Below are 12613 nucleotides of genomic sequence, written 5' to 3'. Positions count from 1 at the left end.
TCATCTTTCTTTGAATGATGACAGAATTGTCCTCGAGAACTGTAGTTAGGGAGAGTTATCCTTAAATCAGAGCTAATTGTGGCCAAGGAATTTGACTTGTGCCTTCGTTAGTTTAGCACTCCACACAGACATTGAAAGTGTGATGTTATGCAGTTACCTCTCTTACCTGTTCTCACTCCATTCTCAACTTAAGTTCCTGATCTTCACTGAAGCAAAAGTAAGAAAATGAAGATTTGTCCAAGTAAAAATGTGCCTGAGAACAGACTATGTCAGAATTGAGGTGTCACAGCTCCTGAGTGAAAAATGCAATGCAAGTGCTTCAGCTCTCTTTCAGTGTAGAAATTAATATTAGTCTTTCCTTCTGAAATGTATTCCAAATGGGATTAACTAGTCCTACTAAAATTTCAAAGTGTTTAAAGCATACATAAGGAATCATAACGAAAGCTAGTGATCTAATGTCCTATATCAAAGATTTTAGCAAATGCATTATCAGTTTGAGAAATTTTTAAGGCATACTTTTTACTCTAGTATTCTACAGCATGAAATTAGAGAAGTCAATGTGTTGTCCTGAAAGATTGTTCTGGTTTTCATGTTAATTGTTGAGAATTTTCAACCATCTTTATCATAAAGTCTGCAGATGTTTGTGATATGTGTATTCTATTCAAACACTTTCTGCTTGACTGCCTCGAGCAACTTCAAGGAAGTTGGAGCGGATCCAGCTGTCTTTAATACAGACAAATCTAAAAGTGGATCAGTCCAAACCAACACTGTATGTCTATATGCATTCTTTTTTCTGAATACAGAAACTTTACCCTTAAAACCTAGTGTGTTTGATAATCAGAGTTCAAACACTGCAGAAGCTGAAAAAGATGCTATGGCAGCTGAGTCTGATAGCATTCATTTTTTTCTTGAATATTTACACCTTTGAAGTATTTTTAATTTCATTATTGAAAAGATTAAAACTAGAAAAGAAACACTGTGTATTATTTTAAAACAAAATTGCAATTATGAATCTTCCTTCACAGACCTCAGAAGGCTGCAGCTACCATACTTAAGTTATGTGGTATTGATTCGTAATGGATTACTGATTTTGTTGTTAAAAACTGCATTTCAGTGCCACAGTGAGAGACAGGAAACCTTAAGATACTACATTTTAATACATTTGTTTCCCTGCATTCCCAGATCACTGTGGCACACAGTAAAGCTGTTAATCATACTATAGTTTACCTCCCTAGTTAGAGGATTTTAAGCTGAAGGAGGGAAAGCTGAGATTGGATGTCAGGGGGAAGTACTTCACAGAGTGGTGAAGTGCTGGAACAGGCTGCCCAGAGAGGCTTTGGGTGCTCTATCCCTGGAGGTGTTCAAGGCCAGGTTGGATGGGGCCCTGGGCAACCTGGTCTGTTACCAGATCTGGAGGTTGGTGGCCCTGCATGTGGTGGGAGGGTTGAACTTGATGATCCTTGGGGTCCCTTTCAACCCACGCCATTCTATGATTCTTTTGAAACGCTTTTCTTCTGTAGGTAGTTTTAACATTTTGAAGTGATCCATGCCTGTGTATCTGGCACTGGGTGGAACATAGTCCTGAGCATTGCTGCAGAGCATCTAGTTCTTGAATAATAATGAACATACTTCATACTTGTACTTGGTAGCTCCCGAAGCAAGTGACAACTTGATCCAGCAGATGTGGGATCCTGTTCTATATCCCCATGGCTGCGAACATATAAAAATCCCATGATTCTTGATGGCAAGGGCTGCTGCTTTATTTATCAATATTAGAGTTGCATTTAATTGGGAGGCCACTGGTGATTTAGTCATTCTTGCTTGCACATTTTAGTTTCATGTTAGTTTCTATTTATTTTGCTGCTTCAAGAACATCACTCTTGGTTCTTAGCTTAACTGTTACATACACAAAAAGATACAGAATGGGCCAATAAACTGGGAATTTACCTCTTTTCTTTAAATTGAAGATACAATTCGTTAGTGATTCAAGTGGTTTTCTATGGGAAGAAGCAGAAAACTGTAAATGTGGGGATCGTATTTTATGTATAGAATATGTATGCAGTGTGAATTCTTCAGCATTTGGGGCCATTGAAAACCAGTTTTTACACATTTTGAATTTTTGAGCATTGATTGTCAAATATTTATTGGTGAAGTTCCCGGTTAATTTACAGTTTTTTCTCCTGTCTTTTCTGACTTTTACTACATACACTAATTTTGAGAAATCCAGAAAGATAATACTAGCTTGTTTTGGTCTTATATACTGTATACAGGACTTCTTGAAACTAATGAACTTTACTGGGCAAATACTGGGAGGTAGGATGTGCAATTATGATTCTATGTATACTTTGAATTATAATTCCCCCCCCACCCCCCTTTTTTTTTCTAGGAATACTAGAGGTTTTACACTGCGTATTGGTGGAAAGCCCAGAAGCTCTGAACATTATTAAGGAAGGACATATTAAATCAATCATTTGTCTTTTGGACAAACATGGAAGAAATCATAAGGTAGGCGTAGAGAGGGACTATATGTAGGTGAACGTTCATGAACAAATAAACCACATTGTTCTGTACAGATGTTAGATTTCAAATACTTTAAAGCTGTATTCATAATTAGGAATGAAACTTTTCCTTTAGGCAGTTTGAAGATGCAAAGGTGGATGTTATTTGCTTTGTGATGAAAGCATTGATACTAACTAAACTTCCAAAGAAGCAGGAAGAATGTAACAAAATTATTAGGAGAATTTCAGAATTGTTTTAAAATCAAGTTACTATGTTGGATGAACTTCATACCCTTACATGTCTTCCACTAATACAGTATGGAGCATTATATTGGCAGAAGTAACTGAGAGTGATTACGATCTCTTTAGCATGAAAAAATATTCAAGATGAAAAGAATTTTTTTTTTTCCAGGTTTTGGATGTCTTATGTTCTCTCTGTGTATGTCATGGAGTAGCTGTGCGGTCTAATCAACATCTAATCTGTGATAATCTCCTGCCAGGAAGAGATCTGCTCTTACAGACACGCCTTGTCAACCACGTGAGCAGGTAACAATAAAAATAATATCTGTAGGCATGAACAAATCAGAATAAAACTTGTATCTCAAAGAGATAAAAATATTCACTACAGAAAAACTCTTTTACATGCAAAACTTAATTATTAAGATATTTTATTCTCATTAGGATTTTAAATACTCTGCTCAATATTTGTTATAATCAATATGAATAACAGAGTGCTGATGCAAGATGAAGCTGCTCTAAACTACCTTCAATATATGTAATTATAGTCTTTTCAAAAGTTTATTGTCTAGATCTAGCTATACTTTCAAAGTATCATCAACCAGTGTTTTGTGGTTGCCTTCTTCTACTAAAGTTGGTCAAAAACAATCTAGTGTCAAACACCTCTGCCAGTGTCTTAAAATAATCTTGTTAATTTAGGGAGAGCTCTCTACCTCCTTCCCAGTGGAAGAGTTATAAAAGTTACCTTCCAGCACATGTTAATAACTAGTTAGAATGTAACATCTTAAACCAGTGAAGTTGTATTTATAAAGTAAATGTTTATCCAGAGTTTGAACTTACACTGAGGCAGAAAAATGTGGCCGCAAGTACGGGTTCCATGTCTGCAATAACTCTGAACAATTGATGAGTAGTCATTAATTAAGACTTGTGTTAAAAATGCACGAGAAGAAATTTTACAGGTACGAGAACTGAATGGGCTTCTGAGGTGACTTAGGATCTTGAACTGGGGAGGTGGAGCTGTCTCTCTCAAATGTTGCTGTAGAAAAAACTTCTGCTTTTAATGCAGATTTTTGCTCTGAATTGTGAAGGAGTCTTGAATGAGAATATTGATATTCTTGTAGTGATAAGGGAAAACAATTATTTTTCAAAGATAAGAAAGACCAATTAAATGTTGAGAATATTTAGAGAGAATGAAACTTGCCTTGCATCACAAATAATTAGCAAAGGAGTTCCGTAAGATACTGCTGTTTGACAAACTATTTGAAGGTACTGCAAAGTTTTAGTTGCTAAACACTATTTAATAAAGAGTAAATTGGATGATTAGGTTGATTAAACTGTGGACTCTGGACTAAGTATTAAAAAAGTTGGTACTATGTTTAGTCAAAAATTTGGTGAGCAATCGTGCTAGTAATTTGCAAATGGTAAGACCTTTTCTGGAAGACAAGTTTTTTTTTTTTTTTTTTTTTTTTTTTTTTTTTTTTAAGGAAATTAAATGTTTGTCTTGAAACAAAAAAAAAAACAAAAAGAAAAAGAGAAATGTAGACATAATTTTAGTACTATTGTTTTAAACAAACACAGTGAGCCCTAAATTTGACTTGAAAAGTCTGCAGTATTACATTGTATTCTTGCTGCAAGGTTTTAATGTCCACTTCTATACTTTCTGTTTTAGCATGCGACCTAACATTTTCTTGGGAATTAGTGAAGGCTCTGCCCAGTACAGAAAATGGTACTATGAACTTATGGTGGACCATCTAGAGCCTTTTGTGACTGCAGAATCAACTCATCTACGAGTAGGCTGGGCTTCAACAGAAGGCTACTCGCCATATCCAGGGGGAGGAGCAGAATGGGGAGGAAATGGTGTTGGTGATGACTTGTATTCTTATGGCTTTGATGGTCTGCATCTGTGGTCAGGTACTTTTCCCTTTTTTTCTTCTCTCTTTTTTTTTCCTTTATATTATACAAGGATATTAAGCTTGGATCTTAATATCTGCTCGGGGCAGAGTGTTTCTCAGCAGTGAATCAAATGTTTCTGTTGACACTGAGAATATTCAGAAACAGCATCCCCTCAGAATATGCTTTAAATTGACATTGTATCTTAAAAAAAAAAAAAAAAAAAGCTTTTTACAAAGTGTAGATGGAATAATAATTTATGTTTCAGTATGGGAATTTTTTTAATGGTAACTCTAGGGTTTTTATCAGAAGTCTAGGTTTCTAATTCCACTGTGATAGTGGGAGAACAGCCTGAGAGTTTTAATTCATAGGAATCTTTCTTTTTCCAAGATACAATTTTTAATGGGTAGTTTTATAAATGGAGATTCAAAAACTTGGTGAACAATTTTTTGCTACAGTTTCATCTTGCTGAGGAAAAAATTTCTCCCATTTATTTTGTGAGATTATTGAACCGTAGAATTGTCTGGAAACTGGGCAAGGCTTATCGGACTAGCAATTTGTGGCACTGTGAAGATATGAGCAAATTTTCTAAAGATCCTTAACTGATGAGAGAGACATTTTAATGAGTCAGCTGTATGTACGATTCAAGTCTTTGAAGATTTGAGGCATTGTGGCAGGGTGCTTGGAAAAGCAGACAGTTTTACACTTCAAAAGAATTTTCCAACAAAAATAGCAAAAGAATATATTATTAAGTAATAATACATCCAGTAGAGTGTCTTCTTGGGAATGTAGCTGCCAATTCTGCTCTCATGTATTCTGAAAATTGCTTTGGAACAATGTTGTATAATTAATGATGTCAGTAAAGAGGTGTCATAATTGAGTTTATCAGATAAAATCTTTTTAAAGAAGAATCAGAAAATTATGAGGCAACCCAAATAACTTTTGTAGTTACATTCACTTTTGAGGAGGAAAGAAAAGGTTACATAATATCAAAATAATTTTTCTACTCACTGGTAAATTCTTAATTAGAAATATCACAGATTAAATTATTTGTGGCTCTTCATTCCATAACCCATCCCAGTCAAAAAAATTCAGCCCACCTTTATATACACAGTTTTTATATATTCATCTCTGTTGTGAATGTGGCTGGTAGATTTGAAAATATTTCTTGATACTTTCTATGGGAAATGTAACACATACATCTCAAACTCAAGACTTGAAGTAGTTGACTGTTGAAAATCATTGCCTTTCTTCTTCATCCACAATCTCAGGCTGTATCTTGGTAAATCTGAAACATACTGATAATCTTTGGAGCACAAAGGATTTATGAAATTAATGAATAGCAACAATAATTCCGACCACTGAGGTTGCTGTTATGGAATAGGCCTTTGTCAGAATCATGCTGAATTTTCATTTGTTTCTTTAGTCACAGAATTACTTCCCAAGAACAGAGATGTAGAACTCATAGAATTTTAAAGCCTAATGCTTGAAAAGACCATTTTGTCTGACTGTATAAGTCAAATAACTTTATATGTTTATTTTATCAGTCAGCCCTTCATTGAGCCCAATAGCTTATATTTAGCTAAATTCTAATATCTAAAAAGGCATCTGGTCTCAAGTTGAACAGCTTAAGGACGTAAAGTATTCACTCTTTTCATTAATAGTTCTTCTAGTGTTTAGTTATTCTTGCCATTTAAAAAAAAATCATTTTCTGTGATTGATTTGAAAACTAGCCCTTGACTGTTATGATGTGTTTATCTGCTGTTGTCTACAGTGATCTGTGAGTTTTCAGATGCAGAACTGGTAGAAGATCGTTCCCTTACAAGACGTTTCTTACACTGTGACTTTTTACATTGTTCAGCAGTGTTTTGTGCAAATTTCTCTATTTGTGAGATGTCTTCCAGGTTTCCCAGTCCTTGTTCGCTGAACTGATTACTTTTAAAGCAAATGAACAATGGAATAGATGGAAGGGATATTCTCTTGGAAGGGATAGATGGAAGCAGTGTGAGCCTGTGAAAACATTTTCTTCCTTAACTGTACTGCTGGCTGAATGATAGAAATCATGAAAACTATGATCAGCTGCTTGTCTGAGTGGGAACTGATTATCCCAGAAATTCAGAGCCAGGTCTTAATAGACTTATGCTGAAATTAAATACATAGGATGTTCAGCAAGACACTTATAGGTTCTGCAGTTTTGAGAAAGACTCACCAGATAGGCATGATTCTGAGAACCAGTCCTCCCAGAAATCCCAATTTACTGAGAGACCCAGCAGATTGGGAGGCACTGTTTCTACACCTACTGAACCGTCTTCTAGGATCGTAAAGAGAATATGTTGGACAATTGTTTTGAATTCAGCCGAAAATGTCTATCTTGGACTCAGTGAGCCTTTTGTGTTCCTTCTAACTCAGGATATTCTGTGACTTTGAGATGTTAAGAGTGTAAATTTAGTCAAGCTTCCAAAATTTTGTTTCTAGAATATGTATTTGCTTTTATCTTTATGTTGCGCTTTATAATTTTAGGAGAAATGTTGATCTGTTTCCTAATTTTTTTTTTTAATTTATTTATAATATTTCCTAATTTTTTTTTTTTGCCAGTGTGCCAGGTGTTTTTTTATTTTATTTTTTTCCCCACTTCTCTTCGCTGTTCAATGTATAATCCTTTGTCACTCCAGATCTTTAAACTATACTGAAAGAAAATTATTAGCTGGACAAATTTGACAGTGTTCTAGCAAACTGTACAATTGCATCTGTCCTACAACCAGTAGCTTATTATTATTTTGCATGTAATAATATCAGAAAGTAATTTTCCATACATAGATTATCAGAAGAGTATTGTGTGCGGGTTTTTTGTTTGTTTTTCTCCTTTTGGAGGAGTGTTGCATGTATGAGAACTTATCAGCAGAAGAATAAATAAATGTGTTTTTATTATTATTATTATACTGACGATATTAAAAACATACTGTCATCATCATCCACTTGGAAATTGAGTTGTTTAGTTAAGTCAGTATTGTGGTTTTACGTAAGTCTCTTATGTTTACAAATAGTGGGCAATGCAGTTAAAACCTCAGTGCTCTGTTCTCACTGTCCATAATAGTTTATCTCATGCAGACACTGCGTATCTTGTTTTTGAAAAACATATCTAGAGCTATTTTAATACAACTTTAATGCTTTTTTTTGTTGATAGCAGTAAATTTCAAAAACAGTGATTTCTAGTTTCAGCATTCTTTTGTAGTTTATTTCTCCTAGTAAACAGCTGTGCTTCTGTAAATGTAATTTGATGCGAGGTAAAACGATCCTTTAGAATTAATACAACACATATTAGAGAAAAATACACATTGATGAATATTTATGCTTCAGAATTGGTGTTGTCTTTGATATATGCTGGAAAAATGCTGTTTCAGGGTTTGATTATGAATCTTTGTAGTATCATCTTAAACAGGTTTGCAAGGGTACCATGATCTGGCTCATAATAGCAAGACATACCTTGCTTTCCCTAAATAATTTCAAGTATGATGGTATTCTTTATTTTGAATAATGATGTATTCTTTAGCTAAGTATTCTAGGTTTCATCTTACACAGTAACATTTGCTTTGTAATTTGCAGTTACACTGCTTGTGGGTAATGAAATTTAGTTTTCTTGGTTTTTATTGTTTGTATCAATATTTTCACTTACATTAACTATAATTTTATTTTAATCTCTATGATTAAAATAGCTTCATATTTTTTGTAGATTCCTTTGTATGCTTTCCTTCACTATATTGCAAGCTTAAATTCAGGTCTTAAAATCAGATGTGCTACATTAGATATCTGTGAATTAATACATGTGCTTTCTATTGCTATGTTTTCTTTCTCTTATTTTTAGTCTGTTGTGAACACCTGTATAATTCTCAGAAGTTTTGCTAAACATATCTCTTTTATATCTATAGGCTGTGTAGCTCGAACAGTAAATTCTCCAAACCAACATCTGTTACGAACTGAAGATGTAATTAGCTGCTGTTTGGATCTGAGTGCCCCCAGCATCTCTTTTCGGATAAATGGACAGCCAGTTCAAGGAATGTTTGAGAATTTCAACATAGATGGCCTTTTCTTCCCGGTTGTCAGCTTCTCTGCAGGAATAAAGTTAGTATGCAGTCTATTTTTTCCCAGGATTCTTGTTTTCAGTAGACATGAATATACTAAATTATTTCCCTGGCTGTCTTCACTCCCTTTTCCCTTTCTGACATCTGCTTCTTTGGCACAGCTCCAGTTCTTAGTGAAACTACAAAGGAATCCTGAAGAGATGGTGCATCTGTTGTTTTTCATCACATCAGTGTATTCTAGCGGACTGGAGATAGGACTTTAGAAAAAGTTTTATCATTTTTAGCTTCACTACAATGTCTATTGATAGATATTAACTTTATGAATAGCATGAAACCTATATGAGAAGAAAATAAACAGTGTTTGATATTAAAAATGTTTGCCCTAAGTCATTTGTTATGAGCAAGTACACTATCTACACTTACCTTTAGGGCTGGAGCACCTTGCCTATGAAGAAAAGATGAGGGAACTGGGCTTGTTTAGCTTGGAGAAGAGAAGGCTCCGGGGAGGCCTCATTGTAGCCTTCCAGTACTTGAAGGGAGCATATGAACAGGAGGGGGTATGATTGCTTGTTTACATGGGTGAATAGTGATAGGACAAGGGGGAGTGGCTTTAAATTGAGACAGGAGAGGTTTATGTTAGATGTTAGGAGGATGTTTTTCACACAGAACGTGGTGACGCACTGGATCAGGTTGCCCAAGGAGGTTGTGGATGCCCCATCCCTAGAGGCATTCAAGGCCAGGCTGGACGTAGCTCTGGGCAGCCTGGTCTAGTGGTTGGCGACCCTGCACTCAGCAGGGGGGTTGAAACTAGATGATCATTATGGTCCTTTTCAACCCAAGCCATTCTATGATTCTGTGATACCTTTAGAAATATTGATACGCTTTCTTTTCAACAGAATTGACTAAAGGAAATTCAGCCAACCTGTATTCTGATTGTTGTACTGATTTTCTATAAAATTTCAAGACCCAGTTGAGGTGCTGAATTTCTGCTTCCAAGTTTTCAATAGTTTGAGATGATAGTACTGAAAAAGATTGCATAAAGTTCCAGCAGGAGAACTGATTTCAGCAGAGCTGCCAAAGGTAGAGGCTGAAAGTTGATTTCTGCCGGAAAGAAAGCAATGCTTTCTTAGGGATCATTCAGAAACTGTGATAAACAGTATAGAAGCAAAGAACTAGCATCTCATTCCAAATGCAAAATGCACTGCTTTAGACTTCGCCTTACGTAATACAGTTATAGAAGATAAGATATGGTAAAACTATAGAAGTGCATGCTGTGAAATGCAAAACTGTACACCTGCATGCTTTATCTCTTTCATCAGAAAAATATTTGACAGATATTATTCACATGCGCTGCCTACTTTTGGAAAATATTTAGATACACACTGATAATAATCTTAGAAAAGATGTAGCAAATATAAAAGAGGACACATCGTGATTCTCTTGCAAGGCTGGGGCTTTTGTTTTTTGATTTTGATTTCTTCCGGTTGAAAATATTATAGGAAGATTTTTTTTTAAAATATGATTTCATTCACTGAATTTTTCAATGACAAAGAATGAATTTTTTTATAACAAAAAAAAAAGTCAAATTCACTGTTTTGTAATGCTTTCTCCTGTTTCCACTAAAATGACATGTGCATGTTTTAGGGAAGAAAATAGATATTATTTATGTTGCATCCTAAACATTTCCTTTTCTGTGAGAGAAAAGGAAGACTCATTCTGCTAAATTTTCAGGTTCATTTCTCAAATGGGAGAGAATTGAGAATTCCCCAATGGAGAGAGTTGAGTGGTTGCTGATTGATTACTGTACGTTGTAATCTCAGCCTCATTTAGAATGCTTTTATTCAAGTGAAAATGAACTAAAAGGAAGAAAAATGTTTAGTTTTCCTCATGTTTTTTGCACTTGCTACTCCAACACTACTGGAATATAAACATAAACAATGCAAAAAACTGCAATTTGTTTGTTTACTTATTTTTTGTTTATTTCTTGATAGCATTCAATAGTTGTGAAGCTGACAAACTGATTAGGTTTGGCACCAGAACTGTCTCAATTATCTAAATTAACTCTGACTTTATAGGGTGCGTTTCTTGCTTGGGGGTCGCCATGGAGAATTCAAGTTCCTTCCTCCACCTGGATATGCCCCTTGCTTTGAAGCTGTTCTACCAAAAGAGAAATTGAAAGTGGAACATAGCCGAGAGTACAAGCAGGATCGAAGCTATACAAGAGACCTGCTGGGTCCCACTCTCAACCTGTCGCAAGCAGCTTTCACCCCAGTTCCTGTAGATACTAGTCAGGTATTAAAGCTAAAAGATTACATTTCATTTTTCAAAGACAAATATTGTAAATAGATGTTATTTCACATTGGACTGAATTTAAATGTCTCAAACTCATTTTTTTCTCAGAATTTGTTTCTTGGATTACATTGCTAGAAGTTGAAAAATGGAAAAAAGTCAAAAGTGCTATGAAGTTCTTATAGTGCTCAAATATATTTCAGTTAGCAAAACCTATAATGAAGATTGTTCTACCTTTAGTATTAGAATATGCAAAAAGAGTATTTGAATTTCATGCTTTTTGTCAGTTGCCACTGTCTTGTCACTAGACATTTGTATGACAGTTTAATTAAAATTACTGAAGGCTTTGATTTAAGACCTTTAGACCAGCTTCAGCCCTATTCCTTTACTGTCTTTGTAGGCTTCTGAGTGGCATTTAACTCACTGTGTTCAGGAAATGGCATTGAAGATGTATTTCTAATTTTTTTCTCATAGTTGCAAAGAACAGTAATTCTTTGTCCGGTTCTCTAATGGCATAGAGCTCCATTTCTGATCATAGATTTAAAAAAATAACAACAAAAAAGTTGTTCTTACATGTGGCCAGGGTTCTAGGTAATAAAATTTTTGTACAAGATGTGATCATGTTTTAACATATTTAGGAACCTGTCTCTGAAAGTAAAACTTGCTACTCTATTGCCAGTACGTGCTAAATACAATATTCTACATGTGTCCTCCTTGTAGTTATTGTTAATTACAATTAAGATAACACTGGGGCCATTCTTAGCACTGTCTATTTGAGGTCTCTCATTTTTGTGACAATATCCAACTGCAAAGTTTGGAGATGATGTACCAATATTACTTGTTACATGTCATCCTGATCTCTTTTTTTTTCCAATTGAGGAGCACTTCTCAAACTTCTATATTTATCTGAAGTGTTCTGAAGAAAATTACTGTTACTGAGATTTTTACCATTTTTTTTTTCTTTTAATCTGAGAACTACTCTTAGTTTGAGTTGTTTCTAGACAGCTGTCATGAATGTATTCTGTGACGTTTGAAGGTATTGGAATTAAAACTGTTTTCCTTTGTTGGTCAAACTCTAGCATTTGTAGATTAGGATATTTCTTGATCTAAGAATTCTGTCTCACTTCAAGGATGATTGTTTACTTTTATTATTGATTAATTTATTGTTATTATTGCTTATTCTTAATATTGGTAAGAATGAATGATTATTTAGGATTAGTTGAGGGATGTGACTTATACAAAGTTTGACAGCTATGGAAGTCTGTTGCTTGGTTGAGCAACTTCTTTGTAACAACATCTTTTCTCTCTTCTCTCTTTAGATTGTTTTGCCTCCCCACTTGGAAAGAATTAGAGAAAAGTTAGCAGAGAACATCCATGAACTTTGGGTTATGAATAAGATTGAACTTGGCTGGCAGTATGGACCAGTATGTATCTTCCCAATTAATTTTCTGTTAATTATGTGATATTGCTTAGCAAATCAATTTCAGTGTGCTAATGGGACTGATTTATTTATTTTTATTGTCTTTCTAAGGTTTTAGACCCTTTCCACTGCAAGATAGCGGGGAAATCAACAGCACTTGTATATTGTATAACCAACCTTGTATATGGTAGAGCAAAAAT

The 12613-nt window shown here is 34.7% G+C and overlaps 1 protein-coding gene across 6 annotated transcripts in view; it reads left to right on the top strand.

The window, feature by feature from the left end:
* The window catches only part of RYR2 (ryanodine receptor 2), a 364829-nt gene that overhangs the window by 181574 nt on the left and 170642 nt on the right, over positions 1-12613 (top strand). For all 6 annotated transcript variants that reach the window (XM_021391077.1, XM_021391074.1, XM_021391073.1 and 3 more), the window contains 6 exons: positions 2387-2505; positions 2911-3044; positions 4405-4646; positions 8552-8744; positions 10780-10996; positions 12313-12417. In XM_021391077.1, coding sequence (XP_021246752.1) covers positions 2387-2505; positions 2911-3044; positions 4405-4646; positions 8552-8744; positions 10780-10996; positions 12313-12417 — 1010 coding nt within the window. The remainder of the gene's footprint in view (positions 1-2386; positions 2506-2910; positions 3045-4404; positions 4647-8551; positions 8745-10779; positions 10997-12312; positions 12418-12613) is intronic.

This window comes from Numida meleagris, chromosome 3, assembly GCF_002078875.1.
Source record: "Numida meleagris isolate 19003 breed g44 Domestic line chromosome 3, NumMel1.0, whole genome shotgun sequence".
NCBI classification, from domain to species: domain Eukaryota; kingdom Metazoa; phylum Chordata; class Aves; order Galliformes; family Numididae; genus Numida; species Numida meleagris.
Note: the sequence above shows the minus strand (reverse complement) of the source record. Positions and strands in the feature narration are given on the sequence as shown.